General features: G+C 36.3%; 1 protein-coding gene across 2 annotated transcripts in view; it reads right to left on the reverse strand.

The window, feature by feature from the left end:
• Positions 1-264: 264 nt before the first annotated feature.
• Positions 265-18,463, reverse strand: part of Ubqln1 (ubiquilin 1) — a 54,532-nt gene continuing 36,333 nt past the window's right edge. The window contains exons 4-11 of one of the 2 annotated variants that reach the window (XM_003475077.5): positions 18,140-18,402; positions 16,828-16,986; positions 16,322-16,556; positions 9,586-9,728; positions 6,214-6,297; positions 4,932-5,047; positions 4,545-4,713; positions 265-2,226 (exon numbers count right to left, since the gene is read on the reverse strand). In XM_003475077.5, coding sequence (XP_003475125.1) covers positions 2,074-2,226; positions 4,545-4,713; positions 4,932-5,047; positions 6,214-6,297; positions 9,586-9,728; positions 16,322-16,556; positions 16,828-16,986; positions 18,140-18,402 — 1,322 coding nt within the window. In that variant the 3' untranslated portion in view covers positions 265-2,073. The remainder of the gene's footprint in view (positions 2,227-4,544; positions 4,714-4,931; positions 5,048-6,213; positions 6,298-9,585; positions 9,729-16,321; positions 16,557-16,827; positions 16,987-18,139; positions 18,403-18,463) is intronic. The other variant, XM_003475078.5, reaches the window with a different exon arrangement.

Consider the following 18,463-nt stretch of genomic DNA (forward strand, 5'->3'; position numbering starts at 1 on the left):
GAAGAAATCATTATGCCTTCCTTAAAGAGCCACACAATTAGGAGAAAACAGAAAAAGCAGAGCCCAGGTCACATCATCTCTCTGGGCTACCTTTTTAAAGTACCACAACGGAGTATGTTGCATTTTAATTGGGGAAGCTTAAAAAAAAAAAAATCACTAAAGAACAATCTATGTTGTGATAAAATCTGGGATAAATCAACTCTAAATAGAAGATACGTTAAAAGTATATAAATTGAATTCTTTCTACAAAAGAGACAAGACAAATCAAGTGTAAAAGCTAGACATTTATTGTTACTTTGTGATTAATAAATCATCAAATTCGTTATGACACTGTCCCACACTGTATACTGCCATTCATCAATACAAAAGTCATTAAACCAGCCCGAGGCATAAGGCAGAAAGGGCAAAACCACAGAACACCATCCTTAACAGCATCTAGCCAGACTGCCTCCACCACCTCTGGAATACATCACCTCCTGGGGAAAGTGTCACAATAGCACAGGGACTGGTGGGCAATCTAGCCTCTTGATCTTTATTAATAGCAAGCAACTGATAGAATTAATGGAATTCCACTGGTATTTTCCTTGATTTTATTGGTCTGAATTCATTTAGGTTACTTTAACATTATAATTCCTGTAACTGTACATGAGAGAATATAATGACCTAAGAGAATACTGAAACAGAGTCAGCCAAATATATTACTGACCCCAAAGTTACATTTTAATTGGTCCTAAAGGAATGTATCGCCCCAAGAGTTTGAGAGTTAGGCAATCAGAACTTCTTTGGGGAGGGAAGAAAAAGGCTGTAGAACAGCCCAAAGTACTCATTATTAAAACGGCTCTTTGTTTTTCACCCCAAATGATATTTCATAACTACACTAAAATGCACAGAAATTCTAACAGAATCTTGGCTGCCAGTATTATTTCATGTAGGCTGGCCCAATCCAGGATAAATTCCGTCTTGCCCCCCCTCCCTCTCTTTCCCCCTCTCTGAGGCTCTGGAAAGCACAATGTTTAACTACTTTTTAAAAGAACTATCCAAACACTTTAGAAACAAGTGGCTCACAAATGATTTTAAATTTATGTACTGCCTGTGCAAGAGAAAACTGATAAACCAAAAAAGATAGTTCTATTTTTTTATGATGATTAAAAATAACTGAAACATTAACATTTTCAGTGAAAGCAACATTTCAATTGCAAATTATAATGCCTCTTGACTATGTATGGGAGAAGCTGAAAGTTCTAGGAAAAGGTATTTTGGGTTATAAACTACAGAGCTCCTTCCACCTGAACAGGATTAAGGTAAAGTCCTCTGTGAATGCCGAGACAATGTTACATTATGCTGTTTGTACAATTATATGTTCCTAAACAGGTAGCCAGAATTAGCTTTCTACTGTAGTTATCTGGCACTCTTTGCTGGGTGCTGTTATCAAAGACACTGTAAGATTCTACACAGGTTAGGAAACACAAAGTTTACAAGTGTTTCCTTGCCTTACTTCATTGGTTATGAGTACACTGTGCACATAACCTATCACACAGCAGGTCTCTAAAAATGCAGCCCCAAATGTGCACTCTCTACTGTATACAAATACAGCAAAAGTTGTCAGGAGTATAAATCTTACAGCATTTGTTGCAAAAATACATGCCAGAGTCACAATAAGCAATACTGTACCACAAATTATAGAGCGCAAATGATTTACTTCTTTTTAATGTTTTTATTCTACATAAATTACTACCATAGGCTAATGTTTAAAAAAGCAAATAAACTGGACAGACAAAGGACAAATCTGTTCACCCAACTATAAAAAGGTGATGCTTCAAAAAAAATTACAATGGATGCAGAAGTGTTTGATGCATGCAGTAGCTTAAATGAAAAGCATTGATTCCCACTGTTCCCATAAAGAAAAACACAGAAAAACCCACACATCTTACTGCACTCCACCTTAAAATGCATCATATTGGGTTTATAACAGCACAGAATTCCAAGAGTCAAAATGAAATAAAGCAGGTATTTTAAAGATTTAAGAGCCGTTATCAAAAATAAATTACATTTTTTCAAGATACAGAAATGCTGCTATGATGGCTGAGAGCCCAGTAACCTTTCAATAGCAGCATTGATATCACCTCCTGTTGCTATTAGTGCTTGCAAGTTTGCTTCACGGTTCAAAAATCCCATTGCACTGAGCTGTTCCAGTTGTTGTTGAAATCTGACTTCAGGATTCTGTAGCTGTTTAAAAAAAGAGAGAGAGATAAACTCTAAGGGAAAGCAGTCCCTGTCTTGCTTAAATTTTTAGAAAATTTAACTGTTTCTTAACATGCTGATACACTGAACTTTAGAAGCAAATTCCTCTTCTGAAACATATCACACATATTTAAAATTCCTTTAGTATTAGACTAGGAAAACAGGTCAAGGGTGGAGATCTTGATCAGTACATACAAGGTCCTATGTTTAATCCCTAGTATGCCTAGTATGCAAAAATAAGTAAGTAATTTTGGTCTAGTTTATACCTAAACATCATATAATTCTGTCTTTAACAAAAAAAAGAAAGAAAAGGAAAGAAAAAAAGGCATGGCATGCAGAAGTCAACGGTAGGGTAGATGTTTAGCATGCACAGTGGGCCTTGGTTCAATCCTATATGCACATAGTTTAGAATTATTCAGATGCTTCATTTTGTGTAATTACTGGCCTGCTGGATAACTTTATAAACCAATGTCCCTATGTATAAAAATCTGAAGTTCCAATGAGCTTAGTATGTAGATTAAATTTCTGTACTAACCATTTGATTAGAATTTTAAGCTCACAAACCATATTCCTAGTCGTTATAATTCAGCCATATCGTATCTTTCAGAAATTAAAAAACAAACAAACCTGACTAACTTAGTAACAGACTTAGAGGCTGTTCAACTTACATAACAATTTTTTTTTTTTTTTTTATGAGACAAGGTTTAACTATGCAGTTAAGGCTGGCCTTGAACTCACTTTGTAGCCCAGGCTGGCCTCAAACTCATCATCATCCTCCTGCTTCAGCCTCCCAAGTGCTGAGATTATAGGAACACACCACCATGCCTGGCTCTACATAACAATTCTAATACCCAAGTCTTTTAATGTCCCTCAAAATACTCTCCCTTGCTTTGAATACTCTTATTCCATTGTTCTTATCATTTTCGGAAGCAGTTCTACAAATTTTCTTGTGTACGTGTCTTTAGTTGCACTGTCATGACTGCCTTAATGTCCTGAATTGACTCAAAACATTTACCTTTCACAATCACTTTGACTTTGGAAAGAACAAGTCACACAGTACTAGATCCAATGAATAAGATGGATGAGGACATATCATATCTCTTTACAAGCCAGTCTTCCCAGTGAATGGCAGCTGGCAATGGTAATCATCTCCTAAAGACACTCACAAAAGAGAACTTCTAAAACTGCTTCAGAAAGTGGCAAGAATGATGGGAGATATTCAAAGTGAGGAGTAGTATTTTAAGGTGATTAATGGCGACGTCTTTTAATTGTAATTTAAACATCCACCACATTTTCCGATTACCCCTTGTACACATTGCCATAAAATAAGATGAATTCATGTCATTTGCAGAAAAATGGATGGCTCATGAGCCCATAATGTTTAGTGAAATCAGTCAGATACAGATAGTTAGATATTGCATGGTTTCTCTTATATGAAAAATCCAAAACAGAAAAATTAAAATAAAGGAGAGGTGGCAGCAAAGAGAGAAAGGTAGATTTTAGCAAGGTGAAGGGGCTGAAGAAAGGGAAGGGAGAAGGAAAAGCAAGAGAACAACGATCAAACTACAACATATGCATGTACCAACTCCACAAAACGTACTAACTGCTGTGCATTGCAAATATATACTAATTGAGAGAGGGGTAGAATTCAGCATTTAGTAGACAAGACTTTAAAACATTTTTTTCCATAAAGTATTTTGGGGGCAACCTTGGATTTGAACTGGCAACCATCTTTGTTTTAACGGTACTTTCTTAGTAAAGCAAATAATGTCATAGACGCAAAAACATTACTAGGGTGTCTGCACTTTTAACATGTAAAAATGAAACACAAGTTACCATAAGAGGTAGTATGTGGTGGTTAGCAGGGTGAGTAATTTGTATTTTAGTTTGGAAAAAAAATCCTTAGGGAAAAAAATCCTGGAGGTATTGGGAGTAATAATCAAGTTTCTATTCCTCCAACAAACTTCCATGTAAAACAAAATCTATTTCAAATTATTTCAGACAGGGATTTCAGGAGGAATACATTTCTAAAAGGCTGCTTCTAAAAAAATAAAAGATAACTTTTAATCATTCTTTCCTACATGCATAACAAAGTTTCCTTTAGTACCCAATAAAGCATCAAAGTTTAACCATTTCCATAACACTTGTTTCTGTTTTTTTAACACTTGTTTTTCGATTCAATATCCTTAAGATCATGCTCTTCATTAGCCTAAACAGTAAAAGGCTGACATTTTTTTTTTCTTTTTCTTTTGAAACATCCTACTGTGAAAGTATACAAAACTTTAACAAAAAAGAATTGTCACCTGAGGGTTTACTCCAGCAAGAGCCTGCAGCATTTGCTGAATAAATTGCTGATGTCCAGGTTCAGTGGTGCCTGCTGTGGAACTTGAATTTTCACTAGGTGTAGCATTAGACCCATTGGTTCCAGGAGAGCTTCCAGTACTGCCTAATGTCCCCAGACCCGGAGTAAATCTAGGAAAAAGCACAGAGTCTAACCTAGATGCCAGCCCTGATGAGATGGTATATCTAATTACATTTCAACACAGTAGCACTCTTCTTACAATAAATATTTGTGACTTTGAAAACTCTAATCGCAACCAAAAAAATTAAAAAGCAGGAGGACATTAAATCTTAATCTTCAGAGGAGGTACCCATTATGCATTTTCATAATCTTCCCCAAATAAACTTACCCTGGGATAAGGCCAGGGGCTTCTGTTGCTAAAGTCTGTAAACCCTGCTGAATCTGCAACAAGGCCTGCATTGCTCTAGGGTTTGACATTGCTGACAGTGTGTCAGGATTCTGCATCTAAGGAAGAAAGAATACCAATGGTTACAAAGGGTAAACTTTTACAACTTTTCTTTGCTAGTTTCTGCAGAAATCTAAAATCTTACTCCCAGAAACTGGTAATTCACAATTTCTTTCCCAAAATAAACACAAGTCTTCCTCTTTCACAGCAAACCTGGGTGAATCATTACTTGACCTCCTCCCAAGTCCATCATGAAAGCCAGTTTCAAAATGGAAAGCAATCAGGAGATAATCTGGATGCCACAACTCTTCCTGTTCTCCAACAGAAGAAAGTATGATTTCTCAGAGACAATCTCCAAATGCACAATTTAAACAACATGGTAATATGGTGAAAGCCACATATTCCTCCTGACCAAGTATAATCTGTTGCTGAAATAACAATTTTACTAAAAATGTACACCCCAAACAATAGATCCACATTTGCAGTTCATGCATGTATCCTGAGTTTTACTTCACAACTTCCAACTATACACCATATGACTGACCAAAAAGTTGACTTATCTCATTTACAGTAAGATCAAGGACACTATCTAATGGTTTATTAGCTCTATCATTTACATAACTATATAAAGCCTCCACACTACCAGATTCACAACCACCAAGACTGACTTTTATCTTTTTAAATAAAATATCATGGCAATCTCAAGTACATTTTTATAGTAAAACTTTCCTTATATGACAACACTATAACATCAATCTTACTAATTCCAAATGTGAGTAAATGACCTCTACCTCCTTAGAAAATAGGAATTCTACTAATTTGGAAGAAATTAAATCACTGGAAAGAAACCAAACCTGTTAAATAGAATAGGGTAGCTCTTTCCTGTTACTCAAAATCAAAACCATAAAATGTAACATGACACAAGGAAGTACTTCAAAGTTAGTAAAGTGAAAGGAAATGTTTTACGGTATTAACAAAGCATTCAAAATCCTAAATCCTCAAAAGCAAGAATAAAAATGGTTCTTTCATCAGGATTTATGTTTAAGAAATATAAGCAAAAGATCAGCAGTGAAATGGGGCTCAGACAGTATCAACTTCCTGCAAACTGGGAGTAGTATCACTGTTTCTCTATTTTGCTATCAGCCAAAAAGCAAGGAAAATGTTAATCATCAAACTATTTCAAGCAAATCATTACCGAAGGTAACTAGCATCTTTTCTTACTCACTTGTTGGAGGAAAGTTGGGAGCTGTTGTCTCATTTGTTCTTGAAGCTGAGGATTTCCAGCAAATAGGGGATTATTCAGCATCATCTATGGGGCAAGTGTTCAAACAATTTTAACTAGAAATATCAAGCAAGTAATGTACCTTGTTTAATATTCTATCTTCCTCCAAGTGCCCAAGTTGGCACTTAAAAGGAAGGAAGGTAGAACATAAATAAAAAAGAAGGGGAAATTCTGTCCACAAGAGAGCTCTCCAGGGGAAAAAAAGTAAGGCATCTTCTCTCTCAGTGAGATTGGCGAGTATGATAATGACATGCAATATCCTAAAAAGTCAAAATGATCATTTTTTAGGCTTCTCCTTGAGCAAAATGAAATTTTTGCCTTTGAAACAAAAACAGGAGTTTTAACAGGCTCTTGTGAAAAAAAAAAAAGTTTTCTACTACACTGACAGAATAAACATCAAAACTTGAAACTATGTACATGGCTTGCTTAGAAACCTTGACATCCAAGTGGCAAGCACAGAGAAAATCCCGCTCTGGAACCACTGTTAACCACCTGCCTACTGCAAGACCGCTAGTATTAGGTCCAGAAAAATAACACCACAAAACAGCAACTAACTTGCCAGAGAAATGGAGCTGCTAGGTGAAAAATCAGCCAAAACGTAGCACCAACTATCCTCTGGGTAAAGTTAAAATGTTTTTAAGACCTAAAAGATGTAAATCCATTAGAGAACACCAAGATTAGCATCTGGATTTCACCTCACTACCACCAGAGATGAGAAGTGACATATCACCTGACCTTCAAACAGGTGTTAAGAATTTGAAAGTCAGGGCCAATGTTAACATGATGTTGGAATACCTGAAAATAAGATTACAATATACAATCAGCAAAACCAGAAACTAATAAATTCTCATAGCTTCGAAAAAACTTTTATAGCATTTCCCCCAAAGTAAAAAGTCAACTAACAATGATTTACTAGTATCCTGTTTACCTGTCCAAAGTCTGAGGTGGAAATGATCCTTGCCCTCTAGTAGTTAACCACATTTAAGAGCAAATATATGTAAATGCTGGAAGAGATAAATCCCCACCCCCCCCCAGCTCATCTGTTGCTGCAAGGCTGACTGATTACTTTAAACACAATAATCACAGCAAGAAGTTAGACAATGTTTTACTGACACATAGCATTTATTTCAAAGAGATCAGTAAGTTCACAGTAAGTAATGACTATTTAGGCAAACAACCTGCTGCTTTATTTAGTAAAGCACAGTATTTCTTCTTACAAACATACTAATGAAATATCATTTTTCTTTTTCAAGATCTATGTTATTTAAACTAACCTAGAAAAAGCATGTCATCTTAAACCTTTTCTTTCTCAAAAAAAAACTTACTTCATTTGATTAGGATATTTCTCCTAACTTACCTGACTTCATGTCACAATTAATAATCTTAACACTTCAGACAGTATTTGAACGTATAAAAATCAAAAGTAGAAAAGGAAAACTATAAACTTTCATATTCTGGTAATTAAAGTATATAGTAAAAGTTTTCAAACTGCCTATAATGAAAGAATCCATACTGAGCACTCTTTGTCAATAGTACATTAGGATATTTAAAAACATAGGGAAATGCTTGGCCCTTTATAAACTCAGAACTATCATTTATACAGTATAAGACTGGAAATGTACTTGCTTAAGACATATTGCATGAGCAAGATCACATCCAACTATTACTAGTTGGGCAAATATATATTTGAAGACATACAACATTCATGTAGGAACATTCTACAAATATTTCCACATTTATTTTAAACAAATACAAACATTTTAGCTTTATCCATTATCAAAAATATCTCTGAATACATTGTTTAATAGTAACTTGGTCTGGTAATTTTCATATTAGTAAAATAGTCTTTCATAAATGCACTTTATACCTATGATATGCAAAATTTTAAACATAAAAAGTTTCCTAAAAACTTGCCCAGTATTTACACCCCATCCCACCTCCTAGTCCCCAACCCCCAACCGAGGGCCACTGGACCAAGCTTCTCTCCAGCCCTTTTTAATTTGAAGACAGGGTCTCACTAAGTCACACAAGCTGCAAAAGTTGGGTTTGAATGTGGGCATGTCCTCTGGCCTCACATTCCCACTGTCATACCATACTTAGCCCAATTTTACAAATTTCTGAGGGTACAAATTACTAATAAAGATTATATCTCAAAGACATCTGCCATATACTTTTATCAGTGTGGTCTTAAAAGTTTGGACAGCAAAAGTCTATTCATCTGACATAATGAAGAAAGGATTTTAAAATGGGATTAAGTATAAAAGGCCACATTCATATTACGCAAGGACTCTACCATATATTCCCAGCCCTATCTACCTATTTTTTGAGACTGTCACCCTAAGTTCCCAGGGTGGCCTCAAACTTGCAATCCTTCCACATCAGATGCAAGCAACTGAGATTAGAGGCATGTACTACCATACCTGACCAGAAGCTATTTTTTAGTAAACAACAAATATCCCAGCAGGAAGACCATTGCAAGGGCTACACAACCAGCATGGGCTACAAAGCAAGCTCAAGGCCAGCCTGAACTGCACAGTAAGACCCAGTCTCAAAATGACCAAAAAAAAACCTCAGCAAATATAAACAATAATGATTTATTTCACATTCCCTTGATTTTATTTCAGATTTCCTTGATTTTTCAAGCCTATTGGTACATAATCACTAAGGAAACTTGAGGCACCTAAATAAATATCTAATGCAATTATATCAAAATCCTCTAAGACAGGCTTTGAAACCTAAGTATTAATACTGTTTCAAAGCTCCCCAAGTAATCCTCAATGACTCAGCCAGTGTTAAGAGTCATTAATTACACTTATGGTCTTTGCATAAACAAATTAGAAAATTAATAAAAGACCAGAATACTAACTAGAGTGGGGGGGGTGTATTAAAAGGAACGACAAGACTGTTCCCAAAACCCCTCCTTTGCTCTCAATGAACAATTTCAGGCTGATTTATAGTTGCGATGTTTAGCATCACTATTACAATCTGAGAAATCCAATTACATATGAGCATTTCAACTGTACTGATACTGTTCTTAATAAATTTTAGGATTCACATTTCTAGAATCCTAGAAGACTAGAACTTCAAGAGACACAGCAATCAAACTTTTATACTCATCTTGTCACTCAACATATATAGATACAACATAAATCTGTACTACATTCTAGTCAATAAATGGTAGAAATGATACTATGTGACATATTAATATTACAAAGAAACCCACATTTGTAGTATAATAACACACAATAGGAATGGACCAGAACCCATCGTGGCAATTCACAGTGCAGTTTTTTTCTAATGCAATTCCAAACTCACCTGGGCAGCAAGGTCAGGGTTCTGGCTCAGGGACTGCATCATGCTTCTCATGTAGGGGGCAGACAACATGTTCTGCATAAGTTGTGGATTTTCAGTTATTTGTTGCAACAAGCTCTGCATCCCTGGCGTGTTGAACATACTAGCTGAAAGTTTGTTTTGGAAAAAAAGACACACTAAGGAATACATAAACCAAAGTTAAAGCTTAAAATACAACATACACTGCACTTAACTTTTTACAACTGTGGGTGAGTATAATCTACTATCAGACTCACTTCAAGTGGCTTCAATTACCCATAATCAATTGAGGTCCCAAAATATTGAGAGAATCTGAAAATACATGAATTTTCAACTGTACATGTCCTAAAAGCAGCATGATGATGCTCAGGTTCCCTGCTCTGTGCCTGTTTAGCACAGCCATAGTGCAGATGCTGCTACTAGCCTGTCACAAGCAGGGCTAGTGTCTGGTAAGCGTTATTTACTCAATAACAGAAGCATAAGAGCTGTGTTTCTACCAATTCAGAGCCACAACATGCTCTTCTAAGTAAAAAGGTAAAGGCTTATGATTTAAGGAAAAAAACCATGATGAGGTCACTAAGATCTACAGTAAGGAAAAAAGTTTATGTATGCAACTGCCAGGTATGATGGCACATGTCTATAATCCCAGCGCTCAGAAGGCTGAGGCAGGAGGATCACTGCAAGTTCAAAACCAGCCTGGTGAGCTACAAAGTGAGCAAGGCTGCATAATGAGACCCTATCTCAAAAAGACAAAAACAAAAAACAGTACATATGTAAAGCTATGGAGAAAAAGCAGTTCATAACTAGTTTTGCTATTGCCCCCTTAACTGCAAATTATGCCCACTGTACATTAAATGTGTGTGTGTATGTAAGGGTAACAAGAAATATAGTACATATGGATCTCTGTGGTTTAGGTATCTGCAAGGGATATGGGAAGATATGACAGAGCAAGACTTCTTTGTGCACACTGAAAAGTATCATAAAAAAGTCTGAGTCAAATTTTCTTCCAGGTCTGAAAAAGATCATTCTCAATGAGAATCACATTTAGCACTCATTATGGTCACAGTGAAGAATGAAGGAAACCTTTGTAGGAAACCTTTGTACCCAGAGATGGAACAGATACAAAGCCTCCAACTGCATTTTCTAGGAGTCCTGGGACAGTTCACTGAAACAAGAGGCTTCTTTAATATTTAAGAGACCTCAGAGCACAGTGGCTAACCAGCATCTGGAGCCAGATTATTTCAGTTCAAACCCATCCTAACGTGGATATAACTCATGTCAAGTAAAACTGCTTCAGTGTCCTGTTCTTTTAATTACCAGCACATACCAAACATGTCAGAAGAAGAAAAGAGGAAAATGGACTACAAGCGTCATGATTTCAGGGCATACTACGTTATTTTACCAAATGAGACAGAAGAACATTGTGTTAATTATGTAATGGCTTTTAAGAATATATGACATGCATAGATACTGTAAGACTAAGAACTTATCACAGTAATTTACTTATAGGAAGTAATTTACTTATAGAAAGCTAATATTAAAATGAAGTACCCCACTGCAGCTAAATTTCTTTGCAAAACTAAAAAAAAAAAACAAGGCTGCAACCAACTTAAGTTTCTGTGTGCCTTGTTAATTAATCAAGGTAGATCAGCAGCAGCCAAATAAATGTATAGCCTTTTGAGGAGAACATACACACCCCCGCCATCCAAGAATTAAGGATATTGGGCACATCACCAATATCTGATTTAAAATCACTGCAGATGATTCTGAATGGTATTCCTTGCCTTCTGCATGAGTCAGCAAATGCTACTTTTGACTTAAACATTGATCTGCACTGCAATAGCATGCCAAATGCAAAAGCACCTAGTAGAAGTCTATAAATGCCTTCCAAACTGAAGAATACACACTCTTAAAACCATATACCTTAGGAAGCAGCTCATACGTCAAAGGACACAGAAGTGTAATCACATCAGTAGTACCAAATGAACATTTGCAAAATATTAATACAGACTATAGTAGCCCCCAATTAACAAAACCGTATCCCTAACAGTCCATTCTTGGGCTGAGGATATAGCTCAGCAGCAAAAGCAACTGCCTGGCAAGCATAAGGTCCTAAGTTCGATTCCCAGTACAAAAAAGTAAAGTCCATTCTCATTAGTATGGTTTTTTTTTTTTTTTGAGTAAAATATTTGATTACTATTGTATTATATTACCATAAAAAATATGGAAATTTGTTTCCTTGTAATGTAATAGTTCTAATTTTGCCTGCTGGCACAACCTTTAAAACACTTGGCCACTCTTGCTCTAAGATTTCCTCACTTTCAAGACTAAGTGCTTCTGGGAAGAGATAAATCAGGAATTTCATCTTATGTATTTATGCACATATATGTATTATTGTCCAAACTTCAAAGAGTTGAGTAAGAATCTCAGTAGTGTATAAGTACGTTGAAAATTTGGCAGAATAAGTTTATTTTTGGTGTCTCCTCTGATGAGAATACTAATAATTAATAATTCCTTTGATAAGAACATTAATACAAAATGTTGGAACACTACCAATCAAATTAAAACCTCAGTTAACAAGTTGTAAAACTTTTTCGTTCGTTAGACAAAAGCTGCTATTATTAACAACTATATTATGTAAAAAAAAATCTAACATCCTATTCGTCAGGATATCAGTTAAAATCTCTGCTCTGTAATTTTAAAGTGGGAACAATGCATCTTTTCCTAAAGGATAGTAAGAATAAAATCCATAAGCAGAATACAGAATATTTTTTCTTGATTTAAAAACGATACTAATGGAGCTGAGTGTGGTGACACACATAATCCTAGCACCTGGGAGGCTGATAAGGAGGACTGCTGCAAGTTTGAAGCCAGTCCAAGCTGCACAGTGAGTTCAAGGCCAGCCCTGTACTACAAAATGAGACCCTGTCTAAAAAACAAAACAAAAAAACTATTTTAATGTTTATGAAACATGCATTACATCTCGAAACTTCAAGGTACGCACTGTATTCTGTAAAAGGGTATCTACCACTGTAATCATCAGTTGCTCTCTCCATTCCAATTCTTCATTCAGCAGTGAATTTTTTAAAGTTCTTTACCCATAATATCTTTCCTCCTTCTCTGCCAAGACTCAGACACTCAAGCCCTCTTATCTTAAGGGAAATGTGCCCATGTTTCCAATTCATCTTTCTTACACACCAAGTGTCAGGACTGCTATGGCCCAGATGAGTATACTCCAAAGCTAATGTGCATAGGCAAAGAGGTCCCTCAACCTGGAATACTGGGTGGTGGTGGAACTTTTGGGAGTCAGGACTAGTAGAAGGAAGTTAATACTAGGGTCCTAAAGAGGAAAGTAGACTCTGTTCTTTCTTTCACTTGCTGGCCCTCTATGAGCTCATTGGTTTCTTTCACTGCCCTCTACCACCACAATGTACTACCTTCACAAAAGCAATGAAGACAAGCAAACATGGACTGAAACCTCTGACATCATAAGGCAAAATAAACTGTTTCTATTCAAGGTGATTTATCACAGATCTATGTTACAGCAGCAGAAAGCCAACATGAGGACTAAAATTGTCACTAATGATCTTGGACCTAATTCGTGGATAAAATTAGCATCTGTTTTTTTAACTATTAACAGTTGAAAAAGAAGACATCATAGGGGCTGGGGATTTAGCTCAGCGGCATAAGCGCCTGCCTTGCAAGCAGGCAGTCGTGAGTTCGATCCCTGGTACCGATAAAAACAAAAAAGACAAAAAAAAGAAGACATCATAGTGAGGCACACATAGTTAATTCCATAACTTAAGGACACTGAGGCAGTAGGTTCATAAGTTTGGGGCTAACCTGAGTTATATACTAGGACCCTGTCTCAAAACAAACAAACAAACAATACAGTATTAAGTCTTGTACAGAGAAAAGTAAACAGAAGTAAACTTCTTGCCATTTGCACATCATCATAATCTCTCGGCACATTACACAAACATCTTAAAAACCCTGTCACAAAATACTCCACAAGGTCTGAGGTTAAATACCTGGAAACTTGACTTTTAATGAGCGTCATCTAGAAAAGCAAACCAGAATAAACCCAGGGAAAATGTACTCTATTAACAACAACACAGATAATTAACTATGTGTTCCCTCCTGCACTAAAGCTTCTGCTGAATGAAATTCACGACCTACTTCTGAAATACTCCTCCTTCTAAGCCTATAAAAACCCCAACTGTCCCTGGAATGTTCAATAACCGTTCCCATTACAATTCCTCCAGATGATTAACCTTTACATATTTAAAGATACCTTTAGAAAACAAAAACATTTTTATTTACTACTAGACCTAAGGTCCCTACAGGAACCTGTCTGGATTATTGGATGTCAGGTTCCAAGGATCTGCCCAAAGATACTAGAAACAATCACAGAGGAAATAAACTATGCTCACTGAGAAACAAGCAGATTGTTCAATATAAAGCCATACCCAAACCTAGGCCCAGGCCTTCAGAAAGAAATGGTCTCAGAAATGGACATAAATCTAAATGGAATCAAAATATTAGTCTTTTTTTTTCTTTTTACAGTACTACTATGAGCACAGAGCAAAACTGAAGAAAGCACAATGCAAACATTTTCAACAAGAACTCCCAACAAAAATCACCCAAGGATGAAGTCAAGACCAATCTTTCCCAGAGGAATATGGATAAAACCTGTGGCCCTTGACTATACCTACACTGGAGATTTATATTGGTAATCTAACCTCATTGAAACTCAGCAAATGCCCCAATTTTTTTTTAACCTTCAATAAATATGCCAGAACAACTGGATATCCATATGCAAAAAACCCACATCTTATAGCACATCAAAAATTTCTTAATACATTCAAAAGTCAACTCAAAATGGCTCACAGTGGGTTAAAGTGAAGGCAGGTGTGGCCTGAGTCACTGCTTTGGCTGAAGTCATTCTTTCTGGGACAAAACACAATGTTTTTTCTTTCAGTTTGTCACACTAATGAAACAATACAATGCTTATACATTCATGACATATTTAATTCACTATTAAGTATGTTCTCAAGGCACATCCATTTACCTATAAAAATGTCGTTTATCATTCTTTATGACTGAATAGTACTCCACTGTATAGAAATACTACACCTTTCCTAGCCATTCCTCAGTCGATGGGCATTTAGATTGTTTCCAAAATGAAGCTACTATAAACTATGCTACTATAAACATGAGTGCACATATATCACTGTGATATGATGATTTTAATTCTTTTGGGAAGATACTTAAAGGGGAATAGCTAGGTCAGATGGAACCTCCAACCCTAATTTTTTGAGGAATCCCCACACTGATGGCATCAGTTTGCATTCCCACCAACAGTGGAGAAGTGTTCCTTTTCCCCACAGCCCTCCAGTACTTGTTATTGGTTGATTTCTTAATACTAGCCATTCTTTCTGGGGTAAGGTAGAATCTCAATATTGTTTCAATTTGCATCTCTCGAATGACCAGCGCTGTTGAACATTTTTCACATATTTATTTGCGGTTTGTACTTCTTCATCTGAGCAGTGTGTGTTTCAGATGCCCCAATTTTAACGTCTCCAGACACCACACTGTCAGTCACAAAATAGTCCAGTTAGTCTCCTGTAAGGTCTAATTATGTACTGTGCTTACTTCATTTTGGAATCTTAAGTTTGTTTTCCAAGTTTCAGTTCTAATTCTTTGTGATGTTCACCTCTACAAAGTAGAGTAAAGCTAGCAAAAAAGGGTCACATATATTATAATGATTCCCACACAAGACCAATACAGAACCAGATGCACAACATGGATGGATTTCAAAAACAGAAAATGAGACCCTCTCCCCCCATAAAAAAATAACTATATACTGCATTAATTCTACTAATATGAATTCCTAGAAAACAGGGAAAACTAATTTATAATGACAAAAAGAATGTATAATGGTTTGCCTATATGCCAGGAGAACTGAAAAGCAAGATGCATAAAAACTTATTGTGGTGACAAAAATGTTTCATGTCCTATTTAGTATGGCAGTAACATGGATATAGTCATTGTAATGTTCAAAACATAGTATCAAAATCTACATAAATTACATCTTAATCAAAATACTTAGAAAGGAGCTAGGAAGGTTAGTTCTCTTCCCTCTGCCTCTTTGTCTTTTTCTGCAATTGGATGGTTGTCTTATTTTTCTAATCTTTTGGTTACCACACCTCGACCTGCATTTTACAAGTCCTAGATTACCTAAACAACCCATAATCAAGTTCTCTCCACTCACTGTCATTTCCTCAATTATGTTCTACAAATGGTAACCAAGATAATCCCATTATTACTTTAAAAATTTTGCAGTATAGCATGTGATTATGTATAGCATGGTGACTATAATACTAAAATACTAAATACTTAAAAACTGCTAAGAGACTATTCTCACCCAAGAAAATAGTAAGGATATAAAGTGACTTATATGCCAATCAGCTTGACTTAATCACACTACAACATACACATCAAAACATGTACTCTATAAAGTATACAATTTTATCCTTCCTCTCAAAACAGTACTCCACAAAACTTACAACATGGAAAAGATATTTCACAAAAGGGGTGTGTGTGTGTGTGTGTGTGTGTGTGTGTGTATCTCACACAAAAGCATGAAGAACTACATATTAATATTTTCATTATATAAGTTAGAATAATGAAAAAAAATCATCAATTATTACACACATACCTCCTACTCCAGGCACCAAATTTGGCCCAGTAGTACTCTGCCCACTAGTGCCACTGGTAGCACTACCAGCAGTGCCACTAACAGTGTTGGTGGTACCACTGGAAGCCGAAGAAGTCTGGGAAGTTTGCGGAGCCCACGGGTTGGGTAGTGGATCTCTATTTTCTGTACGAGAAGGCTGACTACCTTCACCAGAAGACGTATTGCTCACTAACGAAGCAAATGGATTACCACCAAACTGTAATAAAAGGCATAAAAAAACATAAATAAAATTTGTATTAATTGACAAATATGGAACTGTTTTATTTCGTTTTCTTTTTGTAGTAGGGATCAAACGCATGACCTCATACTTGCCAGGCAGGTACTTGTACTGCTGAGCTATATATCCCCATCCCTGTTGGAACTGTTTCCTAATACAATCACATTCCCAATGAAAGTGCCTCTCCATTACACACATCCCTTGTTAGACAGTGCTACTTCTAAAGGCTGAGCCTGAAGACGGTGATCACCTGCTCTTGTGCAGCACTCAGCATCGGCTCCTGAATATCCGTGTACATGCGGCGTAAAGCATTATATCCCCCTGGGATACTTTCTAGGTTGCTCAAGGCTCTGTCCTGGTTTCGCATCATTTCCTGCATCATTGCTGGATTCCTGGCAAGTTCCAATGTCTAAGAAAAAGATTTCCAGTTTAACAAAAAGCACTAAAATACATGTGATTACTTTACATTAAATACTGTTAAAGTTTATGAGTGGCCCACATTTTGGATGAGGAGACTCTTGCTTTAGCCAGCACACTAGACCAAATCAGAATGGTATCAGGTTGGGTATGATGGCCACACCTGTAATCCCAGCACTCGGGAGGATGAAGCAGGAGGATCCCTTCTAGCATGAGGCCAGTATTGACTACACAGTGAGTTTAAGGCCTGACCTGCATAGTGAGACCTTGTCTCAAAAAAACCAAAGGAAAAAAAAAACAAGAAAACCAGAATAGTGTCACTTGTGATCACGACAAGATCAAACTAAACTTTAAAAAAAAGGTTACTTTAAAAAGTGAAATAGGAGATCCCAGTTAACCTGAATCAACATAATAACTGTATTAGGAAAGGAATTTACAACAACCAATCTATTTTTGTTTCCTATTTTTACTTTTTCAGCCTTTCTCAATTTCCTAAAAGCAACATTCCTTCATATTCAGTCAAGGAAACAATTTTATAGAAGGCAGTGCCATCAATTCTGGAATCACAAATGAAAGTTACTAGAATTTTAAAAGAAAATATAGTTACTAGAGCTTTAAAACAAAATTTCTATAATATTTAAACCAGAAAATCATTTTAGCCTGGCCTAAGGGCATACACCTATAATCCTAATACTCGGGAGGCTGAGACAGGAAAATTGCTGAGTTCAAGGCCAGCCTGGGCTACAAAATGAGTTCCAGGCAGCCTGAACTATATACATAGTAAAACCCTGTCTCAAAAAAGACCAAAATAACCAGCCTGTAATCCCAGCCCTTGGGAGGCTGAGGTTGGAGGACTGTTTTGAGTTTGAACAGCCTGGGTTACAAAGTGAGCTCAAGGCCAGCCTGAACTGAACAGTGACATTCTGTCTCAAAAGACCAAAACAAAAAACAATTTTTAAAAAAAACCTCATTTAAAATAGTTTCTAGTGAATTTCAGCTCAAAATGCAAACTAGCAAATAATATGAAGGAAACACTTAATTATGAGTGAATGAATCACATGTCCAGGACTGGACCTGTTTCTTATACCTTTAAGTTTATAATCAGTAAACAACTTTTTAGTTAAATGAATGAATTTTTCACATACTTGTCTCATTATATCTGGATTATTCAGCATATGACTAATCTCTGGGTTTCTCTGTATCAATTGCTGCATCTGTGGATTAGCCATAATTAACTGCCTCATCAGGTCAGGATTTGAGAGCATGCTCTGGACGAAAGGATTTTCCATGATCTGGACCATCATTTCAGGGTTGGACAAAAGCTGTCGCTGCATTTGACTCTGTAGTTCAGAGAAGTTGGTAGTATTCAACCCCAAACTACTCAGACCAGCAAGCCCTCCAAGGCCACCTAAGAGAAAAAGGGGGAAAAAATTGAGCCAGAAACTACCATGACTGTGCTAAAATATGAA

Source organism: Cavia porcellus, unplaced genomic scaffold (assembly GCF_034190915.1).
Source record: "Cavia porcellus strain 051 isolate PalLab524CR breed Dunkin Hartley unplaced genomic scaffold, mCavPor4.1 scaffold_2, whole genome shotgun sequence".
In the NCBI taxonomy this organism is placed as follows: Eukaryota; Metazoa; Chordata; class Mammalia; order Rodentia; family Caviidae; genus Cavia; species Cavia porcellus.